Consider the following 22851-nt stretch of genomic DNA (forward strand, 5'->3'; position numbering starts at 1 on the left):
AGAATTGACATGTCAATTCTTTCTGCGGATTCCGCTGCGGTTTGCCATCTCCTCCATTGAGGAGATGAAAAACCGCAGAGCAATACGCAGGTAAAACCGCAGGTATTTTGACCTGCGGTTTCACCTGCGGATTTTACAAAATCCGCGCGGATGAATCCGCAGCGTGTGCACACAGCCTTACGATATGTCTTTTCAGCCCCCAATTGCTGTATCTAACCATTGACTGTAATCTTGCAGCAAAACTACCACTCCTAGCATCCTCTGTAAAAATTATCCTCTTTGTCCTTAATGGGAGTGGAAGTTTTACAAAACTTGGTGGAAAGAGACAAGTTACAAGGTATCAGATCAAAGATTGCTTCCACCTGCTGTGGTGGGACGCAGGCATTGCCAATGGGTTTACTGATTTGTGAGGACTTGTTTGGATGATCTAACCTCAAGAAAATTCACTAGGGTAAGTAATTTGTAGCAATTCAGGATATGATATTCCCAGGAGCAAAGAGATTACAGTACATCACATAAAAAAAAAAATCATTTAACGCAGACAAGTGATAATCCAACACCAGAATCTTACAAAGAGAAGACTGAACCTCCTGATACAATGGTGATAGTAGCAGGTCAGTATTGTACCTGTAAGGCTGGGTTCACACGTAGCGGAACTCTCACGGAAATTACCGCGAGAATTCCGGAATTCCATTCCGCGGGAAAATCGCATTTTAAATTCCCGCGATTTTCCCGCGGAAAAACTAGCGTCTTGTAAGCGTAATTAGCTTGCAGAATTGCTAGCGTTTTCCAAGCGATCTGGAACATCGCATGGAGAACTGATTGACAGGTTGGTCACACTCGTCAAACATAGTGTTTGACGAGTGTGACCAACTTTTTACTATTGAGGCCGCCTATGCGGAGACTGTACGTTTTTTTTACCGCGAAGCGATTCCACCGCGGTAAAAACCGCAGCATTAGCCCAGCATTGCGGAATCCCATAGGAATGCATGGAATGCTTATTTTTCGCGGTTAAAGCCGCTGCGGAAATGCAAAAAAAGCGCCACGTGTGAACTCAGCCTAAAGGTGAATTCACACTTTACATGTTTGGTGTGAATTTTTCAGCAGCTTAATGTTAAGATTCTAGAACAGATTTTATTGGAATTTTGCCTCTGATTTCACGCTTCGCCTGGGTTAACACGTTACTTAATTTAGTGCAGATTTTACAGCACCTGCAAAACGGATAAATTTTATCCTAACCTCCGCTGCGTTTTCTGTTCTTGGTATAGAATCGGACCAGAAATTGTTTTCTATCGTGTTTTTAAATCTGCAGCTTGTTAAGGAAATTCCTGTCTCTTGGTGCAGATTTGAACCTCTTACACACGTTTTGTGTGTTTATTTCCTCACTGAATATGCTGCATCTGAAATTCGGAATCTTTTCTGCACTTATTCATGTTTCTCTGTGTTTTTGTTGGCGGAAGCCCACAAAAAAATGCAAGAAAACAACAACAAAAAAAACACCAATGTGCAGCAGTTTATTCTGCTGCACATTGGTGTGTTTTTTGATTTTTTTTTGCATTTCTTTGGTGGGCTTCCGCCAACAAAAACACAGAGAAACATGAATAAGTGCAGAAAAGATTCCGAATTTCAGATGCAGCATATTCAGTAAAGATTTTACACAAACAAAATGACCGGCACTTTACAGCAGCAGCAAAGAGGATGAGTTTAAACTTAATCTCATTCAGATGCTCTTTTATTATTTTTTTTCTTGTGTTATGGAAATTTGAATGGATAGATATATCCCTGTGTATGCTGCGGCCTGTCCTAATTAGACAGAGTCTAAGGGTACGTGCACACGTTGCAGATTAGGTGCAGATTCATCCGCGCAGATTTTGTAAAATCCGCAGGTGAAACCGCAGGTCAAAAGACCTGCGGTTTTACCTGCGGATAGCCCTGCGGTTTTTCATCTCCTCATGGAGGAGATGGCAAACTGCAGCAGAATCCGCAGAAAGAATTGACATGTCAATTCTTTCTGCGGATTGAAAACCGCAGATAATCCGCGTGGAAAATTCTGCACCGTCTGCACTGCGGTTTTTGATTCCCATAAGGAATCATGGTACTGTACTCCGCAGCAAAAACTGCAGCGTGTGCACACAGCCTTATTGAGCGCTCAAGGAAGGAAGACGCTAACAACCTTGTCAGCAGCAACTCATTCCAGCCAAAACTCTAGAGGTTTATTGCACATACATGGTTTTATCATTAGGTACAGAAAGGAGTGGTTACTCAATTAACATAAAGCTGAACATCTTATCTAATTGGCTGGTTTGAATACATGAACATATATGGCAGTGTCCAGCATGAGGGTGATTTAACATCATATGATTTACTGCAATGTCAGTAAACTCTGATATCGGCTGGGGCATCTGGTCCCGCTTCCTCTTTTCCTATGTCTGGCAGATATATCAGAAGACAATGCCACGGACAATGCTGGTCAGAGCTGGATAGCTGACGAGGTCACTGGGCCATTCTGAGCAATTGATTATAAAGTTCATGTTAGTTGTGATCACATATATATATATATACACACATGTGTATATAAGGATATATGCAAGTGAGATCTATATGAAATATATACCGGTGTATATATATTTTCATCACATTAGGAGGATTTTTTATTTTTTTTTTTAAATACACAGTATGTCAATTCTTGGACAAAAATCTGTGCCGTTTTCACCCTTTGCAGTGGTAACCTGCACCAACTCTTCAACCAAAACCTTGGCAAAATCTGCATGCAAGAGCTCATTCATACATCTGGGCAAGGTTTTTGTGTTGTATCTATAAAAATTAATGGAGTCATACACAGGATCAGATCAAAATTAGCAATGCAAGTCTATGGGTCGGTAGAAAAAAAAAAAATAAGATCGCTCTCCTCCGGTCCCATGATCACAGACTGTTATGTAGGAGAAGGTGTCTTTTTTTTTTTTTTTTTTTCTTTCCATGAACGAGAAAAACTGAAGACACTCGGACCAAGCTTTGTTGATAATCACTGATGAAACTTAGTCCGTTTTTTTTCATACATGGAAAAAAAAAAATTGAACAAGACCTCACAAGTGGAAAAAATCCACAACAAATATGCTGCATGTGAACTCGGCCTTACCATTGCCATATGTGACGTCCGCACAAAGATTTGACATGATGCAGAGTTTAAAATCCGCACGACGCATCAATTTTCACTCAGAAATTTTTACGCACATGTAGATGAGATCTCTTGGCATCCCATTCATTTAGCTGGTGCTGTGTAAAATCCGGGCAGAATATCTGCATCGCATATACTATGTGTGAACATGCCCTAAAGTTCTCGGTGATTTTTTTATTTATTTTTTTTCCCCTTTATAAATGGTCATGAGATAACTGGGAAAACTGATCCAAATTGTCATCTTTCAGATATTGTTAATGGTAGATGTAAAAAAGGATAAAAAAAAAAAAAAGGAATAGAAACACCGCAGTTACTGGTTTATTTAAATATTTTATTATTGTAAATAGCCCTAAAGAAACACAATATGACAAAAACATACAAAGTAAGAAAATGGGCCGTGACAATAACGCTCAATGTGTAGGCACCGTGTGAATAATCAGATTTATGATTTTTGACCCCAGTTTAAAAAAAATAGATAAAAGTAATTTTTGTCATCTGGAAAGTAAAAAAGCCCAAAGTGTGTGTGTATATATTTTATTTTTTTTTTCTGGCAAAAAGAATTAGGTTTTTAATGTGAATGTTTTACTAAATAGCATAAAATAACCATGATGGATCTAAAATACAGGAATCTAATGAGTCGTTACATGAACGTGACTGATAACCGGCTTACTGCGGTGCGTTGGACGTGGCCGGGATCTTTGTCATTAATCCATTCATCTGATTAGCAGGATCAGGTCATGATGAGATCCGAGTCGTCCGTTGTACTACAGCCACAATGTATAAGAAGTAGAACAATGGCCGAACTGCCCTATATCTTGTACCATAAGACCTAGGAATCCCAGCAATCTCCGCCCTCCAGCAGAAAACCACATATTTCTGAGGAACCTACACAGACATTCTGTAATGTGATACATTGGGGAGACACGCTGTAAGGTCTAATATGTGGCTGCAAGTTAGCGCACTCACGTTTATCACTTTTATCATTACGTGGTGCTTTTGAGTATTGTGCCGCTCTAGCCTGATTGACGGTGCGTTGTGCTGTCTCCACACAGCACTCCATGTGGTCAGGCTTGGTATTGCAAGTGGTTTAAATCTGGGGGAAAAAAACTAATAGTGTAATTTGCACATTCATCAGTGGAAATTTATGCATCATGGTTCCATTTATGGAAGTCAGACGATTGCCAGAACACATTTTATTATATTTGGAATGATCAGTTTAGTTAGGAGATTTCTCAGGGATGAAAGGGGCCTGTGTCAATCTGTGGAAGGAGGATTTATAATTTCTGGGTGGAAGGTGCGTCGTATGTGTTGACAAGTTTAAAGGGCTTGTCCATTTCAGAAATATTGTCATTAGGTGTATTTCTCATAGAAAGATGTTGACTTTCTAATATACTTTCATTTCTGTAGGTGTCCCGACAGCTCCACATCCAGGAAGTTCTGGATACAGGAGTTTTTCTTGAGTCATCACATCATCGGCGCTTGTAAGGGTGTGTGCACACACTGTGGATTCTGCTGTGGATCCGCAGCAGTTTCTGCTGCGGTATACTGTACCATAATATCCTATGGGAAATGGAAACCGCAGTGCAGACGGTGCAGATTTTTCCGCGCGGGTTTGCTGCGGTTTGTAATCCGCAGAAAGAAGTGACATGTCACTTCTTTTCTGCGGATTTCGCTGCGGTTTGCCATCTCCTCCATTGTAGAGGTGATAAACCGCAGGGCAAACCCGCAGGCTAATCCGCAGATAAACCGCAGGTCTTTTGAACTGCGGATTGATCGGCAGCAGAATCCGCAGCGTGTGCACACACCCTAAGGGAAGGGGTCTGGCTGACTGGCTCACTTCACTAAGTAAGGCCAGCCCCCTTCATTGCTTTTGGATCTAAGTGATGGAGAAGGGGGCTAGCTTAGCCACTGAAATGACACAGTCAGCCGCCCCCTTTTTAGAGCGCACGGATGATGACCTGTTAACACAGGAGACATTCTCTAGCATGGAGCTCAAGGCTGTAAGTGGAATTTCTGATTCCAGAACACTGATTTCTTAAGATTTATAGGAGAATAGAAGTATATTAGTAAACCCTCTATATACTTATAAAGGAAATGTATCTATAGCTAACTTTCTTGCACTGGAAAACCCCAGCGTGAAGACACTTTTTTTTTTTTTGCATCTTATATATGTATACACAGCAGAAGATCCAGCCCTGCGTAGGAGGAGATACTTTCTGGATTTGGTAAAGTCATTTATATCACGGCAACCATAAACATCTATGCTACGGGAGCATGTCACATACGTACAGATAATCGTACTACATCTCTTTCATTTACAAAAATATATCTCTGGACAGTCCAAGGGCTAGGACAGAAATGGTCCACAGACAAGCAGATTTATCATGAAATCACTGATCGTGCAGGCGATCGCACCTTGACCCCCCCCCCCGATCATCTGATCAAACACCGAGCTGCTTATTCATCTTATTCAGAGCGTCGCTGACAATATCTAGTTCATGGCGCAAATCGCTCACCAAAATGGTGATACTCTGGGTGTCTTTAAGGACCTCCACGCTTTGGGTGTATGGATTGTACTTCAGTCCAAAGGGTCGCTTGATGGTCTTTGCAAACTCCCTATTGGTAAAAAATAACAGGTATATTAACACATTCTTATTACCATTGCTATTGGAAATGTAGTGGCATTTAAAGGGAATCTTACACCTGGTTTATACTACCCCATCTTAGAGCAGCATGATGTAGGGGCAGAGAACCTAATTCCAGCGATGTGACTTACTGGTCTGCTTGCTGTAGTTCTGATAAAATCACTGTTTTCTCTGCTGCAGATCTTGCAGTGCTCTGACTGCTGAGCTCTGTATAACCCCGCCCACATCACTGATTGGCTGCTTTCTGCTTTTGCACAGTGTATGCAAACAGGTGCCAGTAGTTGGGGTGGGGTTACACACAGTGTACGAGTAATGATGACTACATGGACAAGGACCTGATGATAAAACTGTGATTTTATCAAAACTAGAGCAAGCAGCCCAGTTTGTGACATATTGCTGGAATCAGGGTCTGTCTCCCTACATTATGCTGCTCTCCAATTAGATGACAGATTCCCTTCAAGTCCTTATTCCACCTTGAAACAACCCAATCCCACCAAGAAATGGCAAAAGTTTGAGGAGCCGCCCGCTCCTCCTGTGTGACGTTTGTGGCTTTTTGGCTGTGGACCATTTCCAAAAAAAAAAAAAAAAGTGGATAGTCCCAGCTAATCCGGAACTTCTGACAACATTTAGACCAGCTGGCATAAACCCTGCTGTGTCGGGGATATTTTAGTCACATGTTTTGGGTTGTTTTTCACATTACCTCATTTTTTCTTTGGCTTCTTCAAAACTCTCGGAGTAGAAGTAGACGTCCTGGAAGGTGGTGATGATGCACTCTTGAGTGCAGGTCACCATGGGGTCAAAAGGCTTTACTTTGGCATTCCCTGAGAGTGAGTGCTAGAAAGGAAACATGAGAACCAAATGAATTTAACATTTATGTTTCTGACCCAACACAACAAGCGCTCATCGCTGCATTCTGTAACAGTAAGAACATTTCTTATTTACATGCTTCTATTTATTAAAGATAAAGGCATTTAATATTTCTACCACTAGGGGCGCTTTATCTCATTGCTCTACTGGTGCCTAATGGAAATCGCTGGGTGCTCCTTGTGTCTTATGAACTCGATTTCTCTTAGCGCTCCATGTGGTCAGACAATGGTATTGCAAGTATGAACTTGTTGCGTTGTGGTCCATTATATACGGTAGTTACTACATTATTCCAGAAATATATTTTTTTTACTATTCTCCAATATCCCCGGCTGCATTTATAGAATGCTGTAATCTAATTTCCTTCTATTATAATCATAGTGTGGTATCTGACCTTGAGTTCACTAATGGAGGAGAGCAGTCCGGCCCCGTACACTTTTAATTTCCCCTCTTGTTTGCACAATCCAAATTCCACTGTGAAAAAGTAGCACTGTAAAAATAAAGGATGAAACATAAATTACATTCCTCCCTCCAATATTATCCTCTCGTTTTATCCTCCAGGCTGTGTTCACACGTTCAGGTTTTCTTGCGGTTTTGCGGCAGTTTTTACCACGCGATTTTGCCGCAAAAAAAACAACATCCCATGCAATTCTGTGGGATTCCTCAATGTTGTGCTAATGCTGCTGATTTTCCCGTGGCGGAATCGCATTGTGGAAAAATCCGCAGCATGTTCATTAATTTGCGGAATCGCGGCGATTCCGCCCACATAGGAATGCATTGTTCTGCTTACTTTCCGCATGTGGCTGTGCCCACCATGCGAAAAGTAAGCAGAACATTTGCGGATGGTATCAACGGTCCAGAGGAGAGGAGACTGTCCTCCGGGCTTTGGGTACCATATCCCTGTAAAAAATTAAAAAATCGGGTTATATTCACCTTCCGATGTCCCGCGCAGCGTTCCCAGGCCTCCGCGATGCTCCGGCAGCTCCCGTTCCGAGTAATGCATTGCGATGACCTTTGCTGACGTCGCGTCTCGCGATGCTGCCAAAAAAGGTCATTGCCACAATGCATCACAGGGAACGGGAGCTGCCGGAGCATCGCGGAGGCCTGGGAACGCTGCGTGGGACGCCGGAAGGGGAGAATATCACGATTTTTTTATTTTTTTTTGTTATTTTTAACATTAGATCTTTTCACTACTGATGCCGCATAAGCGGCCTCAATAGTAAGAAGTTGGTCACATTTGTCAAACACTATGTTTGACGAGTGTGACCAACCTGTCAATCAGTTCTCCAAGCGATGCTACAGATCGCTTGGAAAACGCTAGCATTCTGCAAGCTAATTACGCTTGCATATCGCTAGTTTTTCCGTGGGAATTTAAAATGCGATTTTCCCGCGGAATGGAATTCCAGAATTCTCGCGGTAACTTCCACGGGAGTTCTGCAACGTGTGAACTTATCCTTTATTGTCTCATATTGCAATTATAATGCTATGATGTATTGTACATATACAATGTTTCTCACAAGATCAGACAGTTTTCTCCCATAGCTGACTGTCCCCCCACTGTCTGTCTAAGGAAGAGGAGACGACAAATGCTGAGATCCACCACAGAGTGATCAGTCAGCCAATAATAGAAGGGATCAGGAGGACATTAAAGGGAACCTGTCACATTGTACATGGAGTCTGATCAGTATAATGTCTGGTACAGAGAAGTCAAGCAGAATGTATAGGTTTGTTACAAGAGATTCCGTATAACTTGTATTCATTTTATTTCCTGGTATGACGTCTGTATGCATATGGGTCCAGTGGGCGTTCCTTCTCCTGTGGGTCCAGTGGGCGTTCCTGCTCCTGTGGGTCCAGTGGGCGTTCCTGCTCCTGTGGGTCCAGTGGGCGTTCCTGCTCCTGTGGGTCCAGTGGGCGTTCCTGTGGGTCCAGTGGGCGTTCCTGTGGGTCCAGTGGGCGTTCCTGTGGGTCCAGTGGGCGTTCCTGTGGGTCCAGTGGGCGTTCCTGTGGGTCCAGTGGGCGTTCCTGCTCCTGTGGGTCCAGTGGACGTTCCTGCTCCTGTGGGTCCAGTGGACGTTCCTGCTCCTGTGGGTCCAGTGGACGTTCCTGCTCCTGTGGGTCCAGTGGACGTTCCTGCTCCTGTGGGTCCAGTGGACGTTCCTGCTCCTGTGGGTCCAGTGGACGTTCCTGCTCCTGTGGGTCCAGTGGACGTTCCTGCTCCTGTGGGTCCAGTGGACGTTCCTGCTCCTGTGGGTCCAGTGGACGTTCCTGCTCCTGTGGGTCCAGTGGACGTTCCTACTGCTGTGGGTCCAGTGGACGTTCCTACTGCTGTGGGTCCAGTGGATGTTCCTCCTCCTATAGGTCCAGTGGGCGGTCCTACTAGTGATTGACAGCTATCTCTGCCTGCACAGTCACACATGGAAGACTGTCCATCACTGAATAGCACCGGCCACTGGACTCATCCATACAAACACCAGGGATTTTAATGAATGACGTACAGGTTTTTTAGAGCTTTTCCCACAAAAATGTCTTATCAATCTGATCAGTTTCTCCTGCCCTATAACATCCTGCCTGCAGGTCAGATACCATTTTGAACATGACAAGTTCCGTTTAACCCATGTTTTATGCAATATTTTTACAATATTGTTTGTCAGGAGCATGCAGAAAAAATCCCGCATGAACAGTGGAGGTGACATTGTATCCAGGTTACTGTTCATTCATTTCTATGTGGGCTGCACTTTTATAATATAAACCCGTCATTTGGGGAATAAATTAAACATAATGTCTTTTTTTTTTTACTCGGGTTATAATACTTCTGAATATTATAATTGTGCTGATAACTATCTCCACATGATTGCACATGATACGTACAGTCGCCAGCTTCATCACAGCTTCATCCGATGCCCCTAAAGATGCCAAGCCAATTTCCTGGGAAAACTGCGCAAAACTCGGCTCAGCCAGAAGAGGAACGTGCCCAAGGATCTCATGGCAAGTGTCACTAAAAGCATGAAGGGGAAATATTGTTAGTGCTCGAGCTACGTTTTTTCACGTACGTGTTTTAAACGGACGTGTGAAGGAGGCCTTAGAGAGAAACTAGGTCTATATGAGGGAAAAGTTAAGTTGGACATGAAGCTTTCATAGTATTCATGTTGTTTGTTATTCTATTGTATGAGACTAGAAAACAAAACACCTTTCCCCTCCCCCCCCAAAAAAAAAAATATTGCTACTCTTGTTTATTGGCTGTTGTTGCATCAAAGGACATAGACACCTTCACGAGGATTTTTTTTTTTCCTTTTTCCTTTGCTCTGTTTTGCTATGATTAGCCTCTGTGTTGCTAAAGGCTGCAAAACGAGTCAACTAAGAATCTGCCAGTGAGCTCCTTCGGACAGAGAGTTTGTAACTCTTTTTCTGCGCTCCAATCAGCTGATTTATAACCGCCTGAAAGTTCAGCTCAACTTTGATGTGGTTTGTGGTCATAAATCAAATGACCGAAACTCATTAAAAGCAACATTTAAAAAAAAAAAGTTACAAACTACTGTCAGAAGGGGCTCACTGGTGGAATCTCAGTGAACTCTTTCTGCAGCCTCAAAAGTCAAATGTTGCAATATCTTAATGAATCGCACAACAAATTGCCCCTGACGTTGTCTATATGCCTTCACCTGAATTAATGTGTGAGCTGCAATATCAGACGCGGCTGCCACTGTCCCTAATTTGATTTTGATCCCAAAATAATGCATGCAATGTGCATAAATGGTATTTTCATCAAAGAGGTTTTGGAGGTGCAACTTTCTAATACTTTGTCATTTTCGATATCATTGCTTTCTGCCTGTGAATGGAAATAATTCTGGTTGAATCGCACCATTCGCCTAATACTTCTCACAATTGTGTTTTGATTTATGATCAGGGAGTGAAGCTAGTCCAGGACTGGAGTAATATCCTCTAAACCCCATACATTTTTCCTTTGTGTATTTCAATGCATGCTGCATATTTTTGACACTGATTTTTTTTTTTTCTGATTTTCCCTCTTTTTGGTGAAATGAGGATCAAATTCTAGGAATCCAAATGTAATCCGTGTAGATTTCCAACTGATCTGACGCCTTTATTGACGGTAAGATAAAATTATAATAATAATGTGGGTCCGTCGGCTGTGTGTAGGTCAGACGAGTTTTCATCCCTGTTTCACTTTACAGTCAGCAATCCGAGATCTTGCAACAATTTACAGAAATGGTTAACGACCCCCAATATTAGAAAACTGCATTTGCTTTACTTACGGTTCAGGGGTGTACAGGGGGTCTGAACTGTGCCTCACATATTGGGTGCAATGGAAAACCCGAAATGCTAAACCAGCCAAGAAGTCTCTAGGAGATAAGTATCCGGCAACAGGTCGGATTGTAAATCCTGTGCGTTCTGCAAAAAAAATCAAAATGTGAATATGTGTGCATAGTCCAAATCTGTTACCCCTGCTGTACACTAGGAGGGAGTATAACCCTAAATATCACATACACCTTCCTCTATATGTTCCCATATGGACCAGACGGTGACCCGTCCTGATCATTCTTTTACCTTTAAGAAATCTTGAAACGTCTTCTAGTTGGGGAATATTATCCTCCCGGTATCCGCAGTGTTTGGTCAATAGGGGCAGGTTCTTGAGATACTCTCGGCAGGCGTGGGATGGGTATAATTTATTCAACTCTCGAAAAACTGTGCCCCAAGTCTTCACCTCCTCTTCAGTAAATTCAATACGAGGTATCGGGTCCCCACTGTGAAAGATTGGTTACTATAGAATGCATTTTAATACAAAGATTAATACCGATCTACAGTATAAACTCCTGTAATTGCTGTTTGATGCACAGGTCATACTAGAGAGAGACACTTTATCCCTGTGTCGCCTGTATGGACAGTGTAGTAGGATCTGCTTGCTTCAGCTGAAATTAATGGGCGTTAAGCAAAAAGATTGTCAGAACCCAAGTCCAGTTGTCGGCATACTGGAGCCATGCGAACCTTCTACTACCGGATGGTGTTTCTGGCACCAGGTCTGATTTGTAGCCCCAGTACAATGTGATGTGTGCATTATACCGCCATAGTGACGTAGTTTCTGACCTATTAATCCGAAGAAGTGTTGGGGATGCCAGCAGGTAGTAGGTGGTTCATGGGGTTCTGGATCGGCGGCCATGAGCTACATGACTGCTGGATGAGGGTCCTGAGAATTTTTTTGCTAAAGTCTAGTATTAACTTTTTGAACTTTATTGACCTTTTATCCCCTTTAGACTGAAGCCGCAGTGCACATGCTTGACCGTCGCTCCATCCTTTAGACTGAAGCCACAGTGCACATGCTTGACCGGCTCTCCATCCTTTAGACTGAAGCCGCAGTGCACATGCTTGACTGGCTCTCCATCCTTTAGACTGAAGCCGCAGTGCCCATGCTTGACCGCCGCTCCATCCTTTAGACTGAAGCCGCAGTGCACATGCTTGACCGCTGCTCCATCCTTTAGACTGAAGCCGCAGTGCCCATGCTTAACTGCCGCTCCATCCTTTAGACTGAAGCCGCAGTGCCCATGCTTAACTGCCGCTCCATCCTTTAGACTGAAGCCGCAGTGCACATGCTTGACCGCCGCTCCATCCTTTAGACTGAAGCCGCAGTGCCCATGCTTGACCGCCGCTCCATCGTTTAGACTGAAGCCGCAGTGCACATGCTTGACCACCGCTCCATCCTTTAGACTGAAGCCGCAGTGCACATGCTTGACCGCCGCTCCATCCTTTAGACTAAAGCCGCAGTGCACATGCTTGACCGCCGCTCCATCGTTTAGACTGAAGCCGCAGTGCACATGCTTGACCGCCGCTCCATCCATTAGACTGAAGCCGCAGTGCACATGCTTGACCGCCGCTCCATCCTTTAGACTGATGTTGCAGTGCACATGCTTAACTGCCGCTCCATCCTTTAGACTGAAGTTGCAGTGCCCATGCTTGACCGCCGCTCCATCCTTTAGACTGAAGCCGCAGTGCCCATGCTTGACCGCCGCTCCATCCTTTAGACTGAAGCCGCAGTGCCCATGCTTGACCGCCGCTCCATCCTTTAGACTGAAGCCGCAGTGCACATGCTTGACCGCCGCTCCATCCTTTAGACTGAAGCCGCAGTGCACATGCTTAACTGCCGCTCCATCGTTTAGTCTGAAGCCGCAGTGCACATGCTTGACCGCCGCTCCATCCTTTAGACTGAAGCCGCAGTGCACATGCTTAACTGCCGCTCCATCGTTTAGTCTGAAGCCGCAGTGCACATGCTTAACTGCCGCTCCATCGTTTAGACTGAAGCTGCAGTGCACATGCTTAACTGCCGCTCCATCGTTTAGACTGAAGCCGCAGTGCACATGCTTAACTGCCGCTCCATCGTTTAGACTGAAGCTGCAGTGCACATGCTTAACTGCCGCTCCATCGTTTAGACTGAAGCTGCAGTGCACATGCTTAACTGCCGCTCCATCGTTTAGACTGAAGCCGCAGTGCACATGCTTAACTGCCGCTCCATCCTTTAGACTGATGTTGCAGTGCACATGCTTAACTGCCGCTCCATCCTTTAGACTGAAGCTGCAGTGCACATGCTTAACTGCTGCTCCATCGTTTAGACTGAAGCTGCAGTGCACATGCTTAACTGCCGCTCCATCCTTTAGACTGAAGCTGCAGTGCACATGCTTAACTGCCGCTCCATCCTTTAGACTGAAGCTGCAGTGCACATGCTTAACTGCCGCTCCATCCTTTAGACTGAAGCCGCAGTGCACATGCTTAACTGCCGCTCCATCCTTTAGACTGAAGCCGCAGTGCACATGCTTAACTGCCGCTCCATCGTTTAGACTGAAGCTGCAGTGCACATGCTTAACTGCCGCTCCATCCTTTAGACTGAAGCCGCAGTGCACATGCTTAACTGCCGCTCCATCGTTTAGACTGAAGCCGCAGTGCACATGCTTAACTGCCGCTCCATCCTTTAGACTGAAGCCGCAGTGCACATGCTTAACTGCCACTCCATCGTTTAGACTGAAGCCGCAGTGCACATGCTTGAACGCCGCTCCATCCTTTAGACTGAAGCCGCAGTGGACATGCTTAACTGCCGCTCCATCCTTTAGACTGAAGCCGCAGTGCACATGCTTAACTGCCGCTCCATCCTTTAGACTAAAGCTGCAGTACACATGCTCGACCTCCGCTCCATTCATACCTTATGGGATTGCTAAGAGCTTTTTCTGGCAACCTCCTAGATAATGAATGGAGCGACAGTCAGGCGTGCCCCATTCTAACAGCGATAAACATTTCTGGTCTGCCAATCGGACCTCGGACCACCACTGATCAGTAAATTATTACTGTGTATCAGTGATAACTTTTCTTTGCTGGACATCCCTTATAACTATCCCACCATCTAATGACAATGAGAAGACTCTGCTTATTCTGTCAATGTCTGAACAGCAAAGCTGTCAGTAGAAATGCAAAAAAAAACAGGAGCTATGAGGCTTTAGTGGTCAATGTGGAAGCTGGATTATTTTAGGATTTTTTTTTTAAAATTGTTTAATTTTATAATAAACCCATAGAGCAATATTCATTTTAATGAGGAGGTAAATATTAATTTTGTTTGAATAAAGTGGACATCCCCATTACTATACTTTCAATCACAAGATTGTACACGTACTATCTGTAGTTCATGGCCACATCTGCAAAGTACTTTCTTCTCTTGCGATACACGTTGTCCTTGAAACCCTAGGGGGGAAAAATGTAAAGGATTAATGGGAGAAATAATAAAATATGAGCATAACCCAAAACTGACGAGGACCCTAGCAATGACCCTCGGGTGAGAAGCTCTGGTCCGTACGTGGACCGAGAGACATAGATATGTTGATCCAGGGGTAAGAAGCAATGGATATAAGCTGTAAAAATATTTATTATACATTATATTTTTATAGCTCTACTGCACTCCAATAATCTGCTGACCTTGGGGTCAGTGGTCCTCTAGGAGTACACTCATTGGAGCGGAGCTTTTACTTACAGGGTGATCAGCATCCAGGTCAGATCCGTACATCAGGACTCTGTTCGCACATTTATCCAGGTCAGAGATTTTTGTAGGAAACCAAGGAACACTTTCCATATCTATTTAAAAAAAAAAAAAATTCTTATAGTATTTTCATTTTTAAATATATAGCATTTTTTATACCGTATATATTTTTATTTATTTTTAATTATTAAATGAAAGCATTCCGTCTCATCCAGGAAAGCTATGAGGAGGTATCATTCCCAATTTGGTCGCCATCTCCACCTCCCTCCTGCCGCGACTGCAGAATTTAAAGAGCATCACCAGTTAATCATGATCTCCAATGTTGGCGCTAGATACAAAGGCGAGGGGCATGAATGTGATGCTGCTCCCCTTCATGTCTAGCCCTAGCACATGATATGATTAACTGGTGATGCCCTCTAAATTCTGCATGACTTCTACTAGGCACACAGTTTTTCCTGGAGTGTTTCTTAAAAAAAAAAAAAAGAAATGAAGGAATCATGGTATATGGAGTACACACGCATTTCGGAAAGTTGTAAATTAAAGAGACACACACTTATATCCTATCAATGAGCTGCAGAAGAGTGAAAATTCCTACGTTTGACATCTTCGCGCTTACCGTCCTCCTCAACGCTGAAGTTTCCTGGGGGATTCATGGAGATCAGATTGACATGTGGCCGGAGAAGCTGGAAGATCTCATTCAGCTGCTCTCTGTTACTGTCACAGTCCAGGAAGATCTCAAACTCCGAATTTCTTCTTTTTGATTTTCGGGATTCAATGTGAATGAGATTAACATGCTTTTCCTAAAGAGAACAGAGATACAATACAGATTACATCAAATAGGTGATCGCTTACCGGTCATCAATCTTCCGGTTTCTATAATCTTATTATTTTCTGCAGTTTGTCCAGATTTATAAATAATAACAGAACATAAATATTATAAAACCATAAAGGAAAGGTCAGAAACCAGTCATAATCTACCTGAAAAAGTCTGAGCGCTTTCACGAGTCCTCCAACTTCATTTTTCAGGGAAAATATCACAGATGCTCGGCTCCTTTCAGCCACACTCTCGTTATTTTCTTTGTTATCTTCGTTCTTCGTATAATTTGATTTATTGAACTGGAAGATACATCATGGATATATTTGTGCATACATACAAACCAGTTTGCGGCAGCACACAGTGTGCTTAGATAAATGCAAACACTGAATATGTGAAACTTGGACTGATTACTGCTATATAAAATATGCTAATCAGATAAAGGTATTTAGTGCACAATGTGGCCAATCCATGTGAGCCCATCAGCCATGACAAGGTGACACCTTTCCAATAGTACCCTGTCATGATCCAGTCCTGGTTGGGAGTCCTGTCTACCCCTTTCCCGGACCGACCTTTTCACGGGTTAACTTTGCCTGGCCTCGTTTTGGGTTCAGCTCTGCTATTTATTGCTGCTGTGTCCTGCAGGCCATGTCAGTTGTATTATCTGCCTACGGCGTGAGTATCTGACTCTGGTAGCATTCTGATTTGTCCTGCTGCGCTTTCCGACCTTGCCCGTGTCTGTTCCTCCCTCTCTGCCCATCGCGTCTTAGTGTTTTCTGATTGATTTTGGATTTCCCGGTATTTGACTCTGACTTGATGTTGCCTCTGGTCCCTGGTACTTCTGCTTTTTGTCTGGTATTGACCCTTTGACTCTCCACTGACTCTGTGCTTGTTTTTTCCCTTTGTATTGCGTGACGGTGTAGGTTTTGACTCTGCTTGTTTGACTATTCTGCTGCCACGTGGTGGTAGCTTTACTGCAGCACTGCAGGTCTGCTCTTGCTGACTTGTTACCATCCTTCCATTCCATTTCCATCTAGTGGAGGTTGCAGTTACCGGCACAGCTGCAGCGTGACACTAACTATTTCTATCAGAGCCCACCAGCCACAACAAGGCGACACCTCTCCAATAGTACCCTAATTATTTTTTTATCAGAGCCCACCAGCAATGACAAGGTGATGCCTCTCCAATATGACCCCAACCATTTCTATCAGAGCCCATCAGCCAATCAAGGTGACACCTCTCCAATAGGACCCCAACTATTTCAATCAGATCCCACCAGCCATGATAAGGTGACACTACTCCAATAGCACCCCAACCATTTCTATCAGAGCCCACCAGCCATGATAAGGTGACACCTCTCCAATAGGACCCCAACCATTTCTATCAGACACATCTCTTCCAGGCAAAAAGCCTACAACTTAAAGGGCAGGTAGGATCCAACGTACATACATATATATCTGTACCTAAATCCGTTTCCAGGAAGCAGACTCTGCATATATACTTTAATGTTAAATCTGATAAGTGTATTATCCATTTGTATGAGATGGAAAGACATAAGATACAGGACCTCTGTCTGTCATGTTCCTGATAGTCTTACCTCTGTGCTCTCCATTTCTGATACTACATAAGATGGGGGCACTTGGACCCAGATACACCCTTAGCACCCCTTAGAGTAGTGTTAGAAAATGTATTGACCTGTTAAGAACAAGTTTGTGCACTGGGTTGTGTTTATTTTCTAGTGAGCAAGCAATAAAGATTCATTTCCACAATGCAGTCATTGTAAAATTCATGTAAAGTCATATAAATTTTGCAAATTTTTCAAAAATCCTTGCGATAACAACAGTCTGTCTTCAAAGTGTGAATACTCCCTGAGAACTTCCTTGGATATAATAGGAAATAATCTTATATATCCTGGGATTATTGCTGCCTCCCTCTTTATATCTGCACTACTCTCTTTTCATTTTATAATCCAGGGTGGTCACTAGACTTGGAGCTTTACACACCAGACACTTTCTCCTCCTTTGCCCTTCTTAACAAGTCTGCAGATGAGATTTCATTTAATCCCTAGCTTTCTAAACCATCTACATTCAGGTGATGGAAAGGTTCAGACACTGCTTTATCCAGTGTGGACAGCTTCTTTTTCAGTCATGGGATCCATTTACCACTAAGCACTGGAGGTCCAGCGCCTAGGGCGGCAACTTGCTGGGGGCGGCAACTTGCTATTAAGAAAATCTGCAAGTATCTTTGTTTTTCAACTATCTCACTTGTTTTCCACCAGCCTTGGTATTAATAAGACTTGACTTGAGAAGAGTTGTGCTGCCGTTGGGATGGGAGGGAGTTGCTCCTGATTGATGGAGACAATCTGCCGGAGAGAGTCGGCGGCCTCCTCGGTGGGGCTGCTATGTGTGCAGGCAGAGGCTATGCTCATTAGTCCCTCCCAATCCTCTCACAGCTTCTACCCCAGGACAACCATAGATAATATTGCACTCAATTTTCTACGGGTAATATCAGAACAGGTAGCTGTTGGCGGGGTGCACTGCCCACACCAATTTGCCACCGCTCGCATGTCAATCTGCTATAGGCTGGACATCTTTGGTCAAATCTATGCCTGTTCCTGCTCTTCCACGAGCCACATTGGACCTAAACCTTTGTGTCAGTAAGCATGGACATCATCCGGATGCACAGTGTATTTTTTTTTTGTGACACATGCACAGTCCTGTCTAAATGCAGTCACTTAGTCATTTCCACAAAAAATATCTTCATCAAAATGGCGCCGGCGATCCAATAGATGCTACTGCGCAGCGCAGGCGTGGCCGCTGGTGACATTTGGATTAAGATTTTTTTTTTTCATCAAGAAATTTATGTGACAAAATCAAATGAAAATATGGATTATTTATTAATAATAATATGGATCGTATCATGCTACAGCACAGGCACCTGCATGATGAATGTAAATTTTTTTTCAAACCATAAGATATGCAGCATGTAAAATATGTGGCAGGTCAGTGAGGGATCAGAGACCTGTCAGAAGCCATACAGATGAATACCTAATCAGAGCTCCACATGCAGACCCCCCACAGGCCGCCCCGGAGCATGAGCATATCATTAACTGAAAGTAAAGATTAAACAAGAACCACAAGACGGATTTCATCACCAGGTATCATTGTAATCAGTATAACGGTGCCGACCTGACACTGTCTGTAGGTTACTGAGCACAATCCTGCTGACAGGTTCCCTTTAAGCATGGGGTGGATCGTGTCATGCTACAGCACAGGCGCCAGCATGAGGAATGTAATTTTTTTTCTTTCAAACCATGAGATATGCATCATGTAAACTATGGGTCATGACAGTGAGGGGTCAGTAACCTGTCAGAAGCCATACACATGAATACTTAATCAGAGCACCACATGAAGACCCCCCCCAATGGGCCGCCCCGGAGCACGAGCATATCATTAACTCAAAACTGAGAATAAAGCTTAAACAAGAACCACAAGACAGATTTCATCAACCCAGGTATCATTGTAATCGGCATAATGGCGCCGACCTGACACTGTCTGTAGGATACTGTGTACAATCCTGCCGACAGGTTCCCTTTAACACATTTGCAGCAGCTACACATCTATTAGTTTGCTGCAATGTATCAGTCAAGAGCCCAGGCTGTTTAGCTCCTAGATCATTGCATAGACTGGATACAATATTGTATCTAATAAAAGAGCAGGACTGGGTATGTACCGCAACCCACACTATATTAGAAATGTAATAACTATGTGCTAAAAAGTTTCAAAATGCTGAAACTTCTTTAAGAGAACCAAATCATTTCCTATATACCGTACAGTTACATTCAAAATACAAAATATATATATATATATATATATATATATATATATATATATATATATACAAATATTGCAACATTTGTGTAATCAATCATTTCATATTGAACAGGCACATATATATATATATATATATATATATATATTATATATCTGTGCCTGTTTATGAAATGTTTGATTACACAAACGTCGCCATATTTGCATGGCGCCGCTTTCTCGCTCTGTGTCTACATTTACAATGTAATTAGTTTCCTCTGATAACGACTCGCGGTTTGTTCTGTCGCTGCTGATAATTTTTCTCTACGTTATTTAATGAGTTTCTGAGACATACAGCCAACAAAAATCTATGAAGACAATAAATTATAAAGTGTATAAAAACCAGAATATCCGGTGCCATGACCGATCTGCTTTAAAAGAAGCCACTACGCCGAGTGACTGGTCCTGAACATATTTGTTAGAAATTAGTGCAAATGTTATCAGAGCGGAATTTGTCATTTTAATCTTTAGGATGACTTGTTATAATACTTTCCGATAACTCTATAAAATAAAATAGGTTTAGCTGCATCCTATACCCAAGCGCCAGATTACCAGTCTTTTGATATCAGTGTTGTGACAGAAGACAAACCGAGCTCTCCTTTTGCAGCTCTGCTACATCTGACAAATGGAGTAGGTAGAAAAAAAGGAGGATTGTGCTCAGGGTTCCCCTGAGAACGGGGTAGTGGAACCTGAAAAAGGAGGGCCCTATCTTCAATGGAGCAGAGGTGCAAATGTTGGGGCATTATTTAATTCATTGTTTATGGTACTCCTGGTACAGCGCTACGTTCTATGCTGCAGTCCCATACTCGTGTATATACACTACACAATCTGCCATAAAACTTGCATGTAGATTTTTGCTACAGATTTGCAATTTTTTTTTTTTTTTGGACTGGGTTTATTGAGTTATTATCCCATAATTCATCTTCGGCGATCCCTATCTGAAATTGTATGTAAATTTCACACATTCTGATATCACCATGACAAGCTCAGCTCTGCTACATCTGACAAGCAAATTGCTTTTTTTTTTTTTTTCATTTTTACAGCTGTAATCAAAACGTTTTCACTTAATTTTTTTTAAAAACGCATTACCAATAAAAGAACGATAGTTACTGTAAATAATGTAAATTCCGTTAAATATATCTGCCAACAAGATGAAATATTTAATAGTATAATGAGAATAAATTAGTTGCTTAGAATTTTAAAAAAATGAAGATAAAATTTGCAAGCCGTATAGCTGCTATTCTGTTCTTACCTCATTGTTTATCTGGTTATCATCCAAACTTATGTTCATGGAGTCAAAGGACTTTACTCTGCGTGGTCTGTCGGCTCGGCGGTTGCTGTACATGTGGATGCAGCAGAGGGCACAGTGCTCGGGCTCGGCGGTGTGTAGTGCACGGTCTGGGTGACACTAGATCTTCTCATCACCCTCAGCCCGACACAAGTATTTATACTGAGTAGTGGGGGGGGCGATTGTCATAATCCCTGCCAGAAGCAAATGGAAAAAAAAAATGGGAGAGATCAACGTCAAAGGTGACATTAGCGGCGGCTCATTAGTATTCAATAATAAAGGCAAATAGGATGAGGTGTCCCGGCGGCTCCCAAAAATAAGGAGGAACGCTTGTGATCTGCAATAAATGAGATCATGAAGGACAACATGGGAAATTTCATATGTAAAGCTGGTGATACAATTTGCCAATGATAAATGTGGACAAGTTTTTAGTTCTATTTTCAAACAAAGAGAAACGAGACGAATAGTGATGAGAGAAACAGAAATGCGATGGATACATTCCAGATAGAAGACAGATATGAAAGATTGATAGACGATGTATATGATAAATAAAATACGTATAGGATAGAGTTCAGATGGATGAGAGACGAGCGATCGGTATGAGACAGATGTGATGGAAGAAATATTAGGATTTTGAAATTATAGATAAATATGCAGACAGTAAGTAAAGGGGTTATCCGGTATTTTTAGATTGATGGTCTATCCTTAGAATAGGTCATCGATATTAGATCAGTGGTTGTGCAACACATGGCGGGAGGACCCCCGCCGATCAGCTGCTCCCAGTGCTGTTGAGTCCGGATGTGCATGGTTGCAGAGCGGACCAGCCTTGCTCCATCAACTGCATAGTGGCTGCCATTTAAATGGCAGCAGATGTGTAGTAACCAGCCATGGACACTCTGCAGTTGATGGTGATGTGCTATGTACTTTTGCAATTGATCATATCTCTCCGGAAAAGGGGAATAGCTGATCGGTGGGGGTGCCGGGTGTCTAAGGATAAGCCATCAATATTAGGGCTCATGCAGACGGGCATATTATTGGTTCAAGTACGATCCGACAAAACATTGGACTGCACTAGGACCAGTGTTATGATATGGGGCCGTCTCTTACCTATTGACTCTGATTAATGCTAATATTGTGTTTCCAATCACTGAACATACAGGTATATTGGGGAAATCAGTTATAAAGTGCAGGATTATAGGTTACTAGCTGAAGAGCCCAGCGTTGCCCAGGCATAGTAACTAAGACTAACTGTGATTAGCTATAACAAATTATAATGATTATATTGCACATAAATTGTGGCTGTATGTCATCTCCTCCTGTATATAGTATATACCTGTATGTCATCTCCTCCTGTATATAGTATATACCTGTATATCATCTCCCCTGTATATGGTATATACCTGTATGTCATCTCCTCCTGTATATAGTATATACCTGTATATCCTCTCCCCTGTATATGGTATATACCTGTATGTCATCTCCTCCTGCATATAGTATATACCTGTATATGATCTCCCCCTGTCTATAGTATATACCTGTATATCATCTCCCCTGTATATGGTATATACCTGTATGTCATCTCCTCCTGTATATAGTATATACTTGTATGTCATCTCCCCCTGTATATAGTATATACCTGTATATCATCTCCCCCCTGTATATAGTAAATACCTGTATGTCATCCCCTCCTGTAAATAGTATATACCTGTATATCATCTCCCCTGTATATAGTATATACCTGTATATCATCTCCCCCTGTATATAGTGTATACCTGTATATCATCTCCCCCTGTATATAGTGTATACCTGTATATCATCTCCCCCTGTATATAGTATATACTTGTATGTCATCTCCCCCTGTATATAGTATTGTCATGTCGGATGCTATTCACACCACAGCGTCCGGCAGGCAGCGGTAGTTCCATCTCCGTCCACTATAGCCTCAGTGGCGCCGGCTTGATTTTACTCAGGTTACCTGGGGTTAATCTTGCTGGAAATCAGGTGGGATGTTTGGTCACGCCCACGGTCTTTAAATAGTCGTGCTGGCCTGTGGGCGTTGCCGATTATAGCTTGTGTTTCATACCAAGTGGTTCTGGTCTGGAGAGGAGGTGTTGGAGAGAGAAATTCATATCTGGTGTCGTATGATCCGTTGTTACCTTTTCGCCTTCCTATA

General features: G+C 42.8%; 2 protein-coding genes across 2 annotated transcripts in view; one reads left to right on the plus strand and one right to left on the minus strand.

The window, feature by feature from the left end:
- The first annotated feature begins 338 nt into the window (after window positions 1-338).
- The window catches only part of LOC141076782 (uncharacterized), a 95116-nt gene continuing 72603 nt past the window's right edge, over window positions 339-22851 (plus strand). The window contains exon 1 of the mRNA XM_073564086.1: window positions 339-451. The gene's annotated coding sequence lies outside the window, so the exon portion shown is untranslated. The remainder of the gene's footprint in view (window positions 452-22851) is intronic.
- TPH1 (tryptophan hydroxylase 1) lies at window positions 3484-20955 on the minus strand. The gene is made up of 11 exons (XM_073564079.1): window positions 20643-20955; window positions 15686-15823; window positions 15324-15507; window positions 14702-14802; window positions 14348-14415; window positions 11245-11441; window positions 10953-11088; window positions 9553-9679; window positions 7079-7174; window positions 6521-6654; window positions 3484-5791 (listed from the first exon to the last, which is right to left on the minus strand). The coding sequence occupies exons 1-11, from the start codon at window positions 20733-20735 to the stop codon at window positions 5617-5619; spliced, it is 1449 nt and encodes a 482-aa protein (XP_073420180.1). The 5' UTR covers window positions 20736-20955; the 3' UTR covers window positions 3484-5616.

The sequence above is a fragment of the Dendrobates tinctorius genome, unplaced genomic scaffold, assembly GCF_039654945.1.
Source record: "Dendrobates tinctorius isolate UK_male_01 unplaced genomic scaffold, ASM3965494v1 ptg000427l, whole genome shotgun sequence".
NCBI lineage: Eukaryota > Metazoa > Chordata > Amphibia > Anura > Dendrobatidae > Dendrobates > Dendrobates tinctorius.